This window comes from Oryctolagus cuniculus, chromosome 15, assembly GCF_051225735.1.
Source record: "Oryctolagus cuniculus isolate XC-2025 breed Fujian yellow rabbit chromosome 15, ASM5122573v1, whole genome shotgun sequence".
Classification (NCBI taxonomy): domain Eukaryota; kingdom Metazoa; phylum Chordata; class Mammalia; order Lagomorpha; family Leporidae; genus Oryctolagus; species Oryctolagus cuniculus.
Window position 1 is genome coordinate 37,059,946 of NC_142881.1, and position 17,487 is coordinate 37,077,432.

A 17,487-nucleotide genomic window follows, 5' to 3' on the forward strand; every position below is an offset into this window, starting at 1 on the left:
ACGTGGGAGACCCAGAAGAAGCTTGTGGCTCCTAGCTTTGGATTGGCCCAGTTCCAGCCATTGCAGCTATTTAGGGAGTGAACCAGCAGATGGAAGATATGTCTGTGTGTGCGTGTATGTATAACTCAGCCTTTCAAATAAATAAATCTTTTTTTAAAAAAATGGATCAAGGATCTAAATCTATGACTTGATAAAAAATACTAGATGAAAACATTGGGGAAACTCTGCAAGACATTCGCATATGGAGCCAGTGCCATGGTGTAGCAGGTAAAACTGCTATCTGCAGTGCTGGCATACAATATGGGTGTCGATTCGAGTCCTGGCTGCTCCAGTTCCAATCTAGTTCTCTGCTATGGCCTGTGAAAGCAGTAGAAGATGGCCCAAGTCCTTGGGCCCCTGCACCCATGTGGGAGACTTGGAAGAAGTTCCTGGCTCCTGGCTTCAGACTGGCTCAACTCCAGCTGTTGTGGCCAACTGGGGAGTGAACCAGCAGATGGAAGACCTCTCTCTCTTCCTCTACTCTCTCTGTGCGTAACTCTCACTTTCAAATAAATAAATAAATCTTAAAAAAGACATTGGCATAGGCAATTAAAGCAAAAACAAATAGGATTGCATTAAACTAAGAAGCTTCTATACTACAGAGGAAACACTCAATAAAGTAAAGAGGCAACCAACAGAATGGGAAAAATATTTGCAAAATTTGCAACTTATAAAGGATTATTATCCATAATCCATAAAGAGCTCAAGAAACTCAACAACAAAACAAACAATCCAGTCAAGAAATGGGCAAAGGACATGAACAGGCATTTTCAAAGGATGAAATTCAAATGGCCAACAGATATATGAAGCAATGCTCAAAATCACTAGCCATCAGTATATGCAAATAAAAACCACAATGAGGTTTCATCAATGGCTATCATCCAAAAATCAAAAGATAAATGTTGGTGAAGATGTCTGGGGAAAAAGGTACCTTAATCCACTGTTGGTGTGAATATAAACTGGTACAACCATCATAGAAGACAGTCTGGAGATACCTCAGAAATTTGAAAATGGATCTACTATATGATCCAGGCACCCCACTCCTGAGAATTTATCCAAAGGAAATGGAATCAATGTATGAAAGAGTTATTTGTATCTCCATATTTATTTATTTATTTATTTATTTATTTTTCAGAGTGGACAGTGAGAGAGACAGAGAGAAAGGTCTTCCTTTTGCCGTTGGTTCATCCTCCAATGGCCGCCACGGCCGGCGCGCTGCGGCCGGCGCACCGCGCTGATCCAAAGCCAGGAGCCAGGTGCTTCTCCTGGTCTCCCATGCGGGTGCAGGGCCGAAGCACTTGGGCCATCCTCCACTGCACTCCCGGGCCACAGCAGAGAGCTGGCCTGGAAGAGGGGCAACCGGGACAGAATCCGGCGCCCCGACCAGGACTAGAACCCGGTGTGCCGGCGCTGCAAGGCGGAGGATTAGCCTATTGAGCCGCGGCACCGGCTTGTACCTCCATATTTATTAGAGCTCAATTCATAATACAGAATGTGATATGGAATCGACACAGACGTCTAACTACTGATGACTAAAGAAAATGTGGTATAAAAAAACACAAAAAATAATGAAATCCTGTCTTTTACAACAAAATAGATACAACTGAAATCATTATGTTTAGTGAAATAAGCCAGTCTCAAAGACAAATATTGTATGTTTTCTGACATGTGGCAGCTAATATAGAATACAAAAACGTGTAAAGGAATAAAATGGTCAGTTTGGGATATGATTGTCATTTTTAGCTCATGTTTATACTCCTGTGGAATATGGTATTCCTACTTTTTACTTGTTGAATATTATGATTAGTGGTGAATTAAGCCTGTGAATATAGAGTAAACTAAAATTATATCTTTGTAAAAACTAAGGAAGAGAGGAGAGGGAAGAGAGAGGGCTTTGGGGAGCAGGGGAGTGAGGGAAGTGTGGTTGTCTTCCTCGACCTGTACCTATGGGATGTATAAAATCTGTTCTCTTTATATTAATAAAAAATTTTACAAATATAAAAAAATGGTTCTCTTTATAGGCTTAACAGTTCCCTGATCAAGTGGAGATCATGTATATCCATTCTGTATCATATCTTGAAAATTATAAATATCTATAAATGGCTATCTTCACTACAGTAATTTGATTTAAAGAATCTCATCGTTGAAACTTAATGGTAGAAATACCATCGTTCAATGTATTTACTTTCAATTTTCCTAATAAAAGTTCAAGGAAAACAATCATTCTCAAATAACTTGACTTCACGGTGAACTTAGTATGGCTGAGAAGACTGCTGGGATTCATGCCTTGCTCAATATAGGCTGAGGTAGTCATCTTACTTGAATCCACTGCCATCTGCAGTGTAGTTCTTTTTTTTCTTTTTAAGATTTATTTATTTATTTGAAAGGCAGAGTTACAGAGAGAGAGAAAGAGAGAGACAGGTATTCCATCTGCTGGTTCACTCCTCAAATGGCCACAACAGTGGCTGGAGCTAGGCCAATCTGAAGCCAGGAGCCTGGACTTCTTTTGGGTCTCCCACATGGGTGCAGGGGCCCAAGGACTTGGGCCATCTTTTACTGCTTTCTCAGGCCATAGCAGAGAGCTGGATTGGAAGTGGAGTAGCCAAGATTTGAATTGGTGTCCATATGGCATGCTGGCACTGCAGGTGGCAGCTTTACCCACTAAGTCAGAGCACTGGCTCCTGTAGTGTAGTTTTTTATTTTTTATTTATTTATTTTTTTGACAGGCAGAGTGGACAATGAGAGAGAGAGACAGAGAGAAAGGTCTTCCTTTGCCGTTGGTTCACCCTCCAATGGCCGCTGTGGCTCGTGCGCTGCAGTTGGCACACCGTGCTGATCCAAAGCCAGGAGCCAGTCGCCTCCCCTGGTCTCCCATGCGGGTGCAGTGCCTAAGGACTTGGGCCATCCTCCACTGCACTCCCAGGCCACAGCAGAGAGCTGGACTGGAAGAGGCAACCAGGACAGAATCCAACGCCCTGACTGGGACTAGAACCGGTGTGCCGGCGCTGCACGATTAGGATTAGCCTATTGAGCCATGGCGCTGGCCCTGTATTATAGTTCTTATTCATATGCTATGCATCTTTCAAAAGAAAGGTCTCTTCCTCAAACATAGTTTATAAGAGAGACAGCACCACTATGTGACTCAAGGAGCACATGTATATCCAAATACCTGTAAATTATAGTGTGTAGGATGCTAAAGATACCTAATGTTTTTTTAAAGATTTATTTATTTGAAAGGCAGAGGGAGGGAGGGAAGACAGGAAGGGAGGGAGGGAGAGAGAGAGAGAGAGAGAATCTTCCATCTGCTGGTTCATTCCCCAAATGGCTGCAATGACTGGGGCTGGGCCAGGCCAAAGTCAAAAGCTGAGAGCTGGCCGGCGCCGCGGCTCACTAGGCTAATCCTCCGCCTAGCGGCGCCGGCACACCGGGTTCTAGTCCCGGTCGGGGCGCCGGATTCTGTCCCGGTTGCCCCTCTTCCAGGCCAGCCCTCTGCTGTGGCCAGGGAGTGCAGTGGAGGATGGCCCAGGTGCTTGGGCCCTGCACCCCATGGGAGACCAGGAAAAGCACCTGGCTCCTGGCTCCTGCCATCGGATCAGCGCGGTGCGCCGGCCGCAGCGCGCCGGCCGCGGCGGCCATTGGAGGGTGAACCAACGGCAAAGGAAGACCTTTCTCTCTGTCTCTTTCTCTCACTGTCCACTCTGCCTGTCAAAAAAAAAAAAAAAAAAAAAATGCTGAGAGCTTCATCTAGGTCTCCAGCATGGGTAGCAGGGCCCAAACACTTTAGCCATCCTCTGCTGCTTTCCTAGGAGCATTAGCAGGGAGCTGGATAGGAGGTGGAGCAGCCAAGATTTGAACGAGTACCCAAATGGGATGCTGGCATCGCAGGAGGTGGCTTAACTTGCTGTGCCACAACACTAGCCCCAAGATATCTAATTTTATATCAAAGTTCACATGTGTCAATATTTAAGAAGTATTTTAATACAAATAAATTTAAGTCAATATTGGATGGTCATGAATTTATTTTTCTTTTATAGAAACCTGTTCCAGAATTAGTTAAAGTATGAAACAGAAAAATTACATATGGATTTAAGATTTAAGAGGCAATATTCTAAAAGACCACATGATGGCGATGTTACTTCAATAAAGTATTTCTTCACTCCTCACTTCTAACTGTATCTTATCTTTCCTGTTTAACAGTATCAACAAATAGATTTAATAGCTATCAATAAATGCTGATATTAGTTCTGAAAGCTGAAAGTCATCATTGCATTAGCTGTCTCTTCCAGCTCTGTGTCATCTCCGTAACTGTTAGGCATGCAATTGAGATTTTCATCAGGAGCCAGTGCTGTAGTATAGCAGGTAAAGTTACTGCCTGCACTACCATACAGGCGCCAACTTGAGTAGTGGCTGCTCCACTCCTGATCCAGCTTCCTAACAGCCTGGGAAAGCAGTGGAAGATGGCCCAAGTCCTTGGGCCCCTGAGCCCATATGGAAGACCCAGAGGAAGCTCTTAGCTCCTGGCTTTGGATCAGCCCAGCTCTGGCCACTGCGGTCATTTTGGGGATGATCCAGTGGATAGAAGATCTGTCTGTGGCTCTCTCTCTGTAACTCTGCCTTTCAAATAAATAAATAAATAAATAAATCTTAAAAAACAGATTTTCAGGGCTGGCACTGTGGCGTAGCGGGAAAGCCGCCACCTGCAGTGCCAGCATCCCATATGGGCGCTGGTTTGAGTCTTGGCTGCTCCACTTCCGATCCAGCTCTCTGCTATGGCCTGGGAAAGCAGTAGAAGACCCAAGTTCTTGGGCCCCTGCACCCATGTGGGAAACCAGGAAGAAGTTCCTGGCTCCTGGCTTCAGATTGGCACAACTCCAGCTGTTGTGGCCAATTGGGGAGTGAAGTAGTGGATGGAAGATAGACTCTCTCTCTCTCTCTCTGTATGTGTGTGTATGTGTGTGTGTAGCTCTTTCAAATACATAAGTAAATACATAAGTAAATCTTTTATCAAAGTTGTCAATAAAACTGTAAAATAAGAGTCGATAAAATGACTTGTTGAATGCTTCTAAAGCATTAAGTGTCCAAAGCATATTAGAATTGATGATGCCAGAGGGAGCTGGCTAGGCACCTGGACCCTGCCCCTCCACAGCTGAGGGAATCCCAACAGAACTATGTTTGAATTCTTCAGTCCACACAGCAGATCAGGGCCGGAGACAGGGTACAGCTGAGTTATTAAGATAGAGGTTACTATATTTTAACCAACGGTTGTGGGAGAGAAGTACCTAGAGAAAAGAGTCACTTAAATTTTTTGGGACAAAACAAACTTGAAAACATTTATATTCACTCAGTAAAAATGGGAAAAAAGTTGAATGTTCCTAGTCACAAGTGACCAATTCCAATTAGTAGCGAATTGTGGGAATTCTAAATTTTGAAACTATTCGGAGAAAGGGAAAAACTGACTTGCTGTTAATTGGCAAATGTTCCATTGAGGCTCTATCTGTACGTTGTGTTAAACTGTATGCAGATATGTGGACTAGAATCTACTGAGTTTATAAGGTTCAGAAAAGATGGTTGTTATTTCTATAAAAGCTCACTAGAACATCAAAAAAAAAATTATTCTTCTTCTTCATTTCAATTACCTCTTAGGTAAATCACTCTAATAAAAGTATTGGAGCACCGTGCTAGACAGATACTCAAGAGATTTAAATTCTTTTGTAAATCAAACAGACTTCAAGAGACACTTGCTAAATAAAACATAACAGCAATCTTAAGAACATGCTTAGCTCAGAGTGGACATGCCAAGGATATCTCTGGAATCAAAACATGTACCTATTGACCTAACAGTTAATCAGAACTTTATACTTTGTTTATCTAATATTAAAACTTACAAAATTCACCATGCATAGCAGGCCTAACAGGTTTATTCAATTCTCAACAAAAACTATCAATTTAAGGCATGGTTGAAATAATACAGCTTTACAACATATCTAAAATAGGCTCATATCAAATTCTAGGGAAAAGAAGTAATATATATACAAAGAATGTATTTCCCTTTCATACTATGAGGAAATCCTCATTCCGAAAGGAATTCAAACTGAAGAGTACACCTTGCATGGATAAACAAAATGAGAAGAAATCTTGAGAAGAAACTGCAAGTTAAATTACATTGTAACAATTAAATAGTTGGGTAAAGTCGATTTAGATGGAGGAGGAATGTTATAAAAAGTATTTCATAGAAATGGGTGGCTTCTAGGGCTTTCTATCCTAAAGAGACCATAGTTAGCACTCAGAGGATGATCACAAACCACTCAGTTCTCTTGTCTCATCAACAGATATTTTTCAAGTCACAGCACCGATATTTCCAACACTTGGATAAACAGAAGCAGGCATTTGGCCTAATGGTTAAGACATCAGTCAAGATGCCCATGTCCAATGTCGGAGTGCCTGAGTTCAATTCCCAGTTGTGGCTCATGATCCCATCTTCCCATCAGCGTGCACCCTGGCAGGCAGCAAGTGATGTTCAAGTACTTGAGTCCCTGCTACCTGGATTAGGTTTCTAGCTTGATCTGCCTTAGTCTGGCTGTTCCAGGCATTTGGGGAGTGAACCACCAGATGGGAGCTTTGTCTATCTGGCTAGGTCTCTCTGCCTCTTGAATAAAAATTTTTTTTTAATTTTAAAAAAGAACAAATTAGTCTTATTTGCCCATAACTTAACAAAAGAAAATGAACTTACATCTTGTAGCTGTATTTCCATTTCATGAATATTACTCATTGAAGAATTAAAACAGCTTGCAGCCATAGTCTGTAAATAACCCAATATAAGTTAACACCATACACTTAACATTATATTCAGTTCCATATTAATACAGTATATTTCATAGGAGTATCCCCAAATCCAGATCTAACACATGAAGGTAAACCATCAAGTCAGGTGATACTTAACACAGGACTATTGTCAAAATGAAGATCTCCTGGAAGCTTCCTAAGCAACCGGAAACCCTGAGATTTCAGATCTAATTTGACTTCCGAACCCCAGGATCACCAGCATTACCCTTAGTACATATAAAAAGTCCACTGGTTTTCACCAAAAAGAGACAAAACAAACCAATGAGCTATTTAAATGAAATCTAGAAAATATTCAGCGGTCATACAAGAGATAAAAGCTTTTTCTCAGAATTACATTTATTTATTATTTTTTTTTTTGACAGGCAGAGTGGACAGTGAGAGAGACAGAGAGAAAGGTCTTCCTTTGCCGTTGGTTCACCCTCCAATGGCCACCGCGGCTGGCATGCTGCGGCCGGCGCACCGCGTTGATCAGAAGCCAGGAGCCAGGTGTTTCTCCTGGTCTCCCATGGGGTGCAGGGCCCAAACACTTGGGCCATCCTCCACTGTACTCCCAGGCCACAGCAGAGAGCTGGCCTGGAAGAGGGGCAACCAGGACAGAATCCGGCACCCTGACCGGGACTAGAACGTGGTATGCCGGCACCACAGGCAGAGGATTAGCCTATTGAGCCACGGCGCCGGCCAGAATTACATTTTGTATTAGTACAGGTTGAATATCCCTACTCCACAGCTCAAGACCAGAATGCTTATGATTTCAGAATTTTTGGGACTCTGGAATATGTGCATAAATGATATACCTTAGAGAGGGAATCCAAGTCTAAACACAAAATTCACTTGTCTCATGCACACCTTATTCACATGGCCTGAAGGTTATTTTATGTTTTTAGTGTACATGTTTTTTGACTGAACTACTGCCTAAGATCAGATGGAAAATTTTACACATGCAACATCACATGTGCTCAACAAATTTGAGATTTTGGAGTATACCAGGTATTAGATTAGGGATGCTCAACCTTTAATACTACTAATATTAGTTACATAAACAGAACCCAAATATAATTTCTCTCCTCTTCATTTTCTTATAGAGGCAAAGAAGGGAAGTAGGTGGTTAGGCGCCCTGGTTAGCCACCAAACTCAGAGGGAGCTGTATTTCCGTTTTTAACAGCTATAAGCTAAGCTAACTGTGTGAACGTGGGTGAGGAAGTTCAAAATATTTTTTTCCTCCAAAGACTACCCTAGTGTGTAGTCCTTCCTCTCTCGCTCTAAATTTAGCCATCAAGGTAGAAACTATGACAGAGTAAGTTTACTAAATCCCTTTCCTTTTTCCCCTGGTAACACTGCACTGTTTTCCAGCCTTCCCTGTGGTTAGTGGAGTTAGCGACTGCATTGTGTCTACTGGAACGTGAGTAGAAGTGAAACACGCCAGTCCGAGGCCTGGCCCCCATACGCTCTTCTAGGCAGTTCTCCACATGCTGTGTCTCACAGCTGGAAATGGAAGAGCTTGTGCAGGACTCACTCCAGTAATGGGAGAGCCACTAGCAGGAAGGCACCTGCCTCCAAAAATTCATACCAAGATTTGCATATCATAATCAAAAGTGAAGAAACTTGAACTTTAAGAGGAGATTTAATTCAACCTATTTGTATCTGACTGTGATGTTTCATGAATTTCAACCCTTTAGAAATTCTCCAGGGGCGACGCTGGAGTAGTGGGTAAGGCCGCCACCTACTGTACCATCTTCCCATATGGGCGCAGGTTCGAATCCTGGCTGCTTCACTTTTTATCCAGCTCTCTGCTATGGCCTGGGAAAGCAGTGAAAGGTGGCCCAAGTCCTTGGGCCCTTGCACCTGCGTGGAGACCTGGAAGAAGCTCCTGGCTCATGGCTTCGGCTCAGCACAGCTCCAGCCATTGCAGCTAACTGGGGAGTAAACCAACAGATGGAAGACCTCTCTCTCTCTCTCCCTCTCTCACTCTCTGCCTCTCCTCTGTGTAACTCTGACTTTCAAATAAATAAATAAATCTTTGAAAAATAAAAAAAGAAATTCTCCAGAAAAATCTAATTTCTTTAGCTCATCAAATGCCTATCATGAAAGTATATATAAATATGTAAGTCTGATGACTGCAAATGTCCTGGAGGAGACATAAAGTGCAAAGACAGATTCTTAATAACATGGAGATACTACTTTTGAAAGCTAAATATTTTCCCCTTTAGGTGGTACTAATACACAAATACCCAAAATTTCCAAAAGAATCAAAGTTCTTGATCAGTAAGTATCATTTACTGAGCATGTACTACATACCAGGAACTATGCTATTCAATACACAAATATTATCATATTTAATCATTGGTATTCTTATCCCAATTACTGACTGGCACTGAGGTTTAGGAAAGCAGTCTGCTGAACTCTAGCATTTTCTCTAAGGCTTGTTTGGTCAAGGAATTTATTCAGAGAAACATGGCTAGCAAGTGGCAAAACCAAGGTCTGAAGCCAAATCATCTACCCAGTGCCTCTCAAACAGAATGGCAAGTGAGGGATGGGGTAGAGGAATGCATATAATAGTAAGAAAAAGCGCAATTGATATCATAATTGATAGTAATTCCAAATATAAAAAATAATGAAAAATGAAACCTACTATTTTCGTGATACAAACCACAGAAATAAGAGATCAATAAAATCTTTTTGGTTATTGAATAGTACCCTGGGTAAAACAAAGGAATAGTGAGTATAGAGAATCATATTAACTGTTTTTGCTTATGGAGTAAGGACTGGGATATAAAAAAACTTGAGTGACCTGGAAGCTTACTATGCTGCCTCATTATCTGGCAAGCCTGTTTTAACAAACTCATTCTTCAAAAGAATTACAACTTGGGGCTGGTACTGTGGCATAGCAGGTAAAGCTGCTGCCTGCAGTGCCAGCATCCCATGTTTGAGGGCACCAGTTCGAGACCCAGCTGCTCTACTTCCGATCCAGCTCTCTGTTATGGCCTGGGAAAGCAGCGGAAGATGGCCCAAGTCCTTGGACTCCTGCACCCGCATGGGAAGACCTGGAGAAAGCTCCTGCCTCCTGGCTTCGGATCAGTGCAGCTTCCGGCCATTGTGGTCATCTGAGGAGTGAACCAGCAGGTGGAAGACCTCTGTCTCTCCTTCCTCTCTCTGTGTAACTCTGACTTTCAAATAAATAAATAAATCTTTAAAAAAAATTACACTTTGCATCAGAAAAACAAATCTGCATTTGAATTAGTACCTGGGATAAACGAAGTGTACTGGCTTTGCTTTCAAGTTCAGCAAGTCTTGCTGTTGTAGCAGACAACTGCTTCTTCAAAACATCTGTCTCTTCAGATAAGGATTTCAGCAACTGTTCCCTCCTTTCACCTTCCTTTGTTTTCTCTTCCAGCTGTTCAAGCAACGCAGTGGTACTGTATCTGGACTTCAGCTGGTCTCTGAGTCGCTGTATTTCTTTGTCCTTCTCTGTGAGGTGATAAGCATTCTTCTCTCTCTCAGCTTCAAGGCCTCGAATTTTCTACATATAAACTAAGAAGAATCTTAGAACAAGGCCAGGTCAAACATCTGGCTAAACAGTACACTTCAACAAGTATTAATGAAGTCTTTATTATTTATCAAGTCAGCATTAAGCTGGAATCCAGGGCCAAAAAAGAAGATTAAGCTAAGGTTTTACACTCACACAGCTCATACAGAGAGGTCAGCCAATAATACATTAATGTAATATGACAAGTGCCATATTAGTGCCACAGTTAAAATATTTATCAAATGAATGGGTGCAAATACAAAGAAGAAACCACCCCTCTATCAAGGGTGGTGAGAAAAAGTTACAGAGTTTAGCTCTTAGATAAGTATTTGATAATCATCTCTCCTTCATATCAGATCTTAGAAATCTGAAAACTAATACTCATCAAGGTACTTGAACCAGCAGGACTTAAAAGCTGTAGAATATTACAGCAGGATACAGACGCATTCATTAACCAGCTTATTGCTGATAAATCATTTGGTATTAAATTTCAAAAGTGTTCTTTAAAGAACTGCTAAATATTTTCAAACACTTGAAAGATAAATAATAATGCTCACTGCAGTGCTGCTGGCAAAAGGGAAAGAGCCAACAGAAAGATGACAGAAACAATTATTAGAATGACTAGGCTAACTGGGTCAAAATTTAAAACTTTAACTTAGGAAGAAAAAAAGCAGTTGTTACAATATAAAAAGGGGAAATTTATGTTTCAGTGGACGGTTATACATGAGAGGATTTTAGTTGTCCACAAGATTAAGTCAAGTCAGTAGTGCTACAAATAGCCATACAATTCTAGATTTTAAGAGAGCACACAGTCTAGAGAAGTGATTTAACTGTGCCATTTCAATCTGTGTTTGCCAGAATGCAGTGCAGGAACTGTGTTCAACTGTGGGTGTGTCACTCAGGAGGGATATAAACAAACCGCAAAGTGTTCAGGATGATAAGAAGCCAGAAAAACTGAAAAAAATGAGGTTGTTCTAAAGAAAAGAGGAAACAAGATCTCTAATATCTGATAAACTGTTATGCTGAATAAAAAATGGACTTGTTCTGTGTTACTCTAAGGGGCACAATTAAAACAAATGGATAGGGACCAGCACTGTGGCATAGCAGATAAAGCCACTGCCTGCAATGCCGGTATCCCATATGGGTGCTGGTTCAAGTCCAGCTGCTCCACTTCCGATCCAGCTCTCTGCTATGGCCTGGGAAAGCAATAGAGGATGGCCCAGGTGCTTGGGTCTCTGCACCCATGTGGGAGAGAGGGAAGAAGCTCCTGGCTCCTGGCTCCTGGCTTTGGATCAGCAAAGCTCTAGCCATTGCGGCCAACTGGGGAATGAACCAGTGGATGGAAGACCTCTACCTTTCTCTGTCTCTGCCTCTCTGTAATTCTGCCTTCAAATAAATAAATAAATCTTAAAAAAAAAAAAAAGCAAATGGATAGAAGTTACAGAAATTTAATGCCAGTTGATTATAGAAGAATCCAGTGCTTGTTGAAAAGCAGAATAGACTAAACTTGGAAGATATCTCTCAAAAAAGCTATAAGATTCTTTTACCAGATTGCAAAATAACCTTTATGTATATGAACTGGTGCTCATTCATTTCTCAATGACTAAGTATGTACCTCAAGTTCTGTTTTTAAAAAAATAATAAATCATTCAGTTTAATGACAAACCTACAAACAGAATTTAAAGAAATCAAATTACATATTCTTCCACAGTATTATGTAAGGCGAAGAACTATTAATCAAGATTTTCTTTTTTATTTTAAGATTTTATTTTTATTTATTTATTTGAGAGGTAGAATTACAGAGAGAGGGAGAGACAGAAAGAAAGGTCATCCATCTGCTGGTTTATCCATAACTGGGCCAATCCAAAGCCAGGAGCCAATAGCTTCTTCTGGGTTTCCCAGGTAGGTGCCGGGGGCCCAAGCACTTGGGGCATCATCTACTGCTCTCCCAGGCCATAAGCAGAGAGCTGAACAGAAGAGGAGCATCTGAGACCAGAACTGGGGCCCATATGAGATGCTGGTGCCGTAGGCAGAGGCTTAGTCCGCTATACCACAACACCGGCCCCTAATCAAGATGTCTTCATTCTGAAACAAATTTAGTGCTTGATAACCTCAAAACACATACTTAATTACCTTTAAAAGTGAGACATGGGCCAGAAGTGTGGCACAGCAGGTAAAGCTGCCACCAGTGATGCTGGCATCCCATATGGTCACTGGTTCATGTTACAGCTGCTCCACTTCTGATCCAGCTCCCTGCTGAAAAGCACTGGAAGATGGCCCAAGTGGTTGGGCCCCTGCCACCCATGTGGGAGATCCAGATAAAGCTCCTGGCTCCTGGCTCCGGCCTGGCCCAGCACAGGCTATGGCAGACATCTGGGGAATGAACCTGCAGATGGAAGATCTCTCTGTCTCTCTCTCTCTCTCTGTAATTCTGACTTTGCAAATAAATAAAAAAATCTTTAAAAAAATATTATACAAACTCACCTTTTAAAAAAAGTGAGAAAAGTTAGTAATAACTAAAATATGTCTAAGAGTTAGCAAAGTCAAAACAGAAATTGAGGATTCTTAATCCAATGTCAAGTTTCAAAAACTAATGAACTGAGAGGGACAGGGATAATGGTGAGAACAGGAAGATAGCATTAAGAATTCATAGTATATGGTTTTCTAACACAGAACACTACAATTCAAAGGGTTATAAGACCACTTACCTCCAAAAGTCTGTGTCTATCTTTATCATTCAGCTTTCCTTTTCCACTTGTGATCTCATCCACTGATGTTTTCAAGGCTGCAATCTCGCCTTTAAACCTCTCTAATGCAGTTTCTGATTTGGAGGTACTAGGCTTTGATCCCCACTTACTTTTAATTAAATCTTTGGGACTTCTGGAAGACATCTTCTGAAATAGTCTATAAAAATAAAAAGTCAGTTGTGTAAGTCTGAGTTTAATTTCAGGTTTGAAAGAGACCTAATAATCTATCTGCTCTAAATAGAAATGATATATCCAAACCAGTGAGGTACAAGAAAGATTTCTGGTGTATTGTAACAACTTTATTTTTAAATCTTTGAGACAGATACATGGGGACTATTCACTTACCTTCTAAAAATATGTCATCTTGTACACTTCTGATTTGTACTGTGTTCTGTACATGTCTTACACTTCAGTAGAAAAGTTGTGTTTTAAAAAGGAATGGAGGGGCCGGCGCTGTGGCATGGCAAGTAAAGCTGCTGCCTGCAGTGCCGGCATCCCATATGGGAGCTGGTTCGAGTCCTGGCTGCTCCACTTATGATCCAGCTCTCTGCTATGGCCTGAAAAAGCAGTGGAAGTTGGCCCAAGACCTTGGGCCCCTGCACCCGCATGGGAGACCCAGAAGAAGCTCCTGGCTCTTGGCTTTGGATTAGCACAGCTCTGGGCGTTGCAGCAATCTGGAGAGTGAACCAGCAGATGGAAGGCCTCTCTCTCTCTCTCTCTGCCTCTGCTTCTCTGTAACTCTGCTCTCAAATAAATAAATCTTTAAAAAATAAATAAATAAAGCCAGGGAGGTTGGGCTGGTGCTGTGGCCTAGTGGGTGAAGCTGCCATCTGCAATGCCAACATTCCATATGAGCACCAGTTCAAGACCCGGCTGCTCCACTTCCTATCCAGCTCTCTGCTATGGCCTGGGAAAACAGTAGAAGATAGTCTTTGGGCCATTGCACCATGTGGGAGACCAGGAAGAAGCTCCTGGCTTCAGATCAGCCCAGCTCTGGCCATTGTGGCCAACTGGGGAGAGAACTGGTGGATGGAAGGTGTCTCTCTCTCTCTGCCTCTGCTTCTCTTAACTCTGCTTTTCAAATAAATAAATAAACAAATCTTAAAAAAAAAAAAAAAAGCAAGGGAGGGTTGCCTACTGTTAAACAATGACTGAAAGAAGTAGATTACAATCAAGGGCATTTCTTACCTAAGAATAAAAGGCTGGTGACAAAAATATAATATATAATAGGTACTGAAAATTCATTACTCACTACAATTATATTTCCGGTTTTAGAGGATATGCCTAGTGTAGCAGATAAAGCTGCTGAACCAGCGGATGGAAGACCTCTCTTTCCCTGTAACTCTTTCAAATCAATCAATCAATCTTAAAAAAAAAAAGATATGCCTAGTTCACATCTTTTTAGTCATTTGTGAGAGCACAGTAAGAAGTGAAAAGAATCAAGTTGAGACATTTGTAGAAGAGGAGACTTAATATACAGAGGACTCAGGATAAGAGGAGCTAAGGAGCCAAATTAATAAGCAGAAGCTTAGAACCTGTTAACAGTACTGATGACAAGAAAGTGTATAATACAAAATCCAGCAGGCAGATATATAATGAAACATACTGTGCATATAAATAGTAAAGTAGCTCTTCATTAGGAAGGTTAAGGGACAACAGAATGGCAGTGCCATTAAGGAATCTAGGAATGTGAGACCATTAACACATTCAAAACTCACTTTACTAGGGGAAACAGGAGGGCCACAGGGACAGGACTTCCAAGGTCAAGTGTGGAATCAGAAAGCCTACAAATACTAGGACTGTGTAGATTGAGTCGACCAAGCCAGCTGTCACAAGATCACTGAGGATTCTTGCCCGCTGTAGGACGAAGGACTACGGGGGCTGGGAACTCTCTGGAGCCAAGTGCAAGGGCGTGGTGTCTCAGGAACCCACTGCACAAGACGCGCTCTCCTGTGTGCTTCTGCAGATCCCACACGGCTGACTCCATATACTGAGCTGACTGCAGACACTGGCTGCTTAGTCCGACCGAATGGTGGGAATGCAGATGAGCAGACAGGAGCGAGAACCCTGGCCCCTCTGCTTCCCTACGGAGGGCAGAAAAACTGCTGCGGGGAATGGCTCTTGTCTGTAGCCTGGGCGAGGCTCCACCCCCACCACTCGGTCCTACCACCCTCCTTGCCCTGCATTTTCTACTCCAGTCATTTGCAGGTGTTGCCTGAGCAAACCCGACCTGACGGTGGTTTCTTCTTCAGCAAGCCCTCTCCCCGCCACCTGCAGTAAGGCGACCCAGCCGCTACGCAGTCTGGTGCCCAATGAGCCCCACCTTAACCTTCTGATTCTTTCAACCGTTTCAGGAGCTGTACTTTGAGGTTTTGGGGGGAGGGGCATGCGCAGAAGCCATCAGTTCAGAAACTGTTGACTGACTGAAGGAAGACAGGCTGGGACCAAACAAACATTTCAATGGGCATCTACCACAGGCCACATCTTCCCGGAGGGGAGACAAATTCCCTTGTGAGATGGAAAAGAAAACCTCCGGGAGGCGCTTGCTTGCTCCCCTCTGAAATGAAGGCTGTCGCGGAACACACAGAAAAGCACTTGCTAACTGGCAAAATAAATAAATAATAAATAAATAAATAAAGATCCTTCGTACTAACGAGAGGCCTGGGCCGAGTCCCTGGGCTCTCTGCACTCCGTAAGAAGATGAACATACGCACCGCGAGGTCGAAAGGAGGAACTGAAGAGACGATGGCCGTGAGCTCAGCGCCCCGCCGGTGCCAGCCACAGGCGCCCGGATCAGCGCAGGCAGAGATGCAGTCCCGCACCGCGGTCTGCCTGCCGACGCCGCCTCCCTCGCGGTCCGGCTGGGCCCCGGGGCTAGGGAACCGGGCCGTCTTCGCCTGCCTCCGCGGTCGCAGCCCCGGGGCAGCCAGCACCTGAGGCGAAACGCGGCGCCCGGCGAGTCCACACCCTCCTGCGCGGACAGCGCTTCCGGGAGTTTGAATCCCGCGGCTGCGGGGCGGGGCACGTCACTGCCGGCGGGGGCGCGGCCCGCTGGAAGTCCGAGTGGCGCACGAAGCCGGGACGCGGCTCCCGATTGGCTGAGGCTCCGGGCGCGCCGGGGAAGGGCGGGGTCCGGAACCTAGGTGTGGGCGGGGCTACGGGGAGGGCGGGGTCGATCCGTGAGCGGGGTTTTCTCCGGGTGCCGGCGGATTCTGAGAAAAAGATTGAGTTTGTGCTGATCGGCTTCGAGGTTGAAGCAGATTACTGTGCTAGTGGACCGGGACTGACTGTGGGTCGTGAGCACACTTCACGCCTCTGAGTGCCAGTTTCTGCTGTACGAAGGGGCGCCCTCCAGCCCTGGGAGAGCTGGATCCCGCGACGGAACGCAGCCTCGCTGTCGCCCACTTTTGCTGCGTCTTTATTCTGCCAAAAGCTGGGGTGGAGCCACAGCGGGCGGACCGTGAGAGAGCCGGCGGCCCGAGGGTGCGAGCCCCGGAGGAGGCCGGCGTTCGCGCCAGGTCGCGGCCCTCCTGCCAGCCGAGCGTGGGTCAGTCTTTATCGCGAAGGGAAGAGGCACAGGAAGAGTTGGAAGGGCCGACCTTTGTCCCTCGGACCAAGCATCAAGTCAGCAGAAATTTAAAATAGCGGATACGCGGCAGCAAAGCGTCTCGGGCAGGCAGGTTGCGTGGTTAAACTCTAGGTTCGGAGCGGCTGAGCCTGGCTCCTGCTTGCGTCTCACTAAAGACAGGACCTTGGATAAATTATATAACCGCTCTGAGCCTCGGTTTCCTGGTCGCTAAGCGGATGCAAATTAAATCTACTTCACTGCGCGGTTATGAAGATTACATGAAAGAATCTATGTAAAATGCTAGTATTAGTGTCTAATTGATGATAACCGTTATTAAAAAAGCAACACAGTCATATATTACTTTGGAATGTAAACGAATAATAGTAATATAAAAGCCACCAACAAAATACCAGGGGATGACTCTGGCATCTGCTTCCTGGAGCTCGCCTTTCTAGTGGGCAAATGAACAGTCTTGGTTTCCTGTTTATCTGTCGTGTGCAGATGTGATGGGAGTGGGAGAAAGTGCAAAAGTTAAATCAGTTGAGATGAGGGACAGAATTAGTTCCCATAGAAAATAGAGAGAGAGAGGTGGCTGGATATGAGCTCACCTTTGAGCCAGTGGAGAACAGAGGATGGGAGAGACAGGAGGGAAGAGCCTGGCACCTGGCAGCCTGGCAGCTGGAGGCCCGGCACTCAGGCCTGCTGGGCCAGATACTCGGTTCCACACCACTCTCCAGAACTTTGTTTTCTAGTGGGAGCTTCCCCTT

The 17,487-nt window shown here is 43.9% G+C and overlaps 1 protein-coding gene across 3 annotated transcripts in view; it reads right to left on the reverse strand.

Annotated features, from left to right (window-relative positions):
* CEP55 (centrosomal protein 55) overlaps positions 1–16,214 on the reverse strand; it is a 28,129-nt gene extending 11,915 nt beyond the window's left edge. The window contains exons 1-4 of one of the 3 annotated variants that reach the window (XM_002718513.6): positions 15,867–16,214; positions 13,114–13,309; positions 10,124–10,399; positions 6,770–6,838 (exon numbers count right to left, since the gene is read on the reverse strand). In XM_002718513.6, the coding sequence (XP_002718559.1) occupies positions 6,770–6,838; positions 10,124–10,399; positions 13,114–13,296 (528 nt within the window). In that variant the 5' untranslated portion in view covers positions 13,297–13,309; positions 15,867–16,214. Of the gene's footprint in view, positions 1–6,769; positions 6,839–10,123; positions 10,411–13,113; positions 13,310–15,866 lie in introns of all 3 variants that reach the window. The other 2 variants (XM_008270214.5, XM_089314749.1) reach the window with 2 other exon arrangements.
* Positions 16,215–17,487: the final 1,273 nt, after the last annotated feature.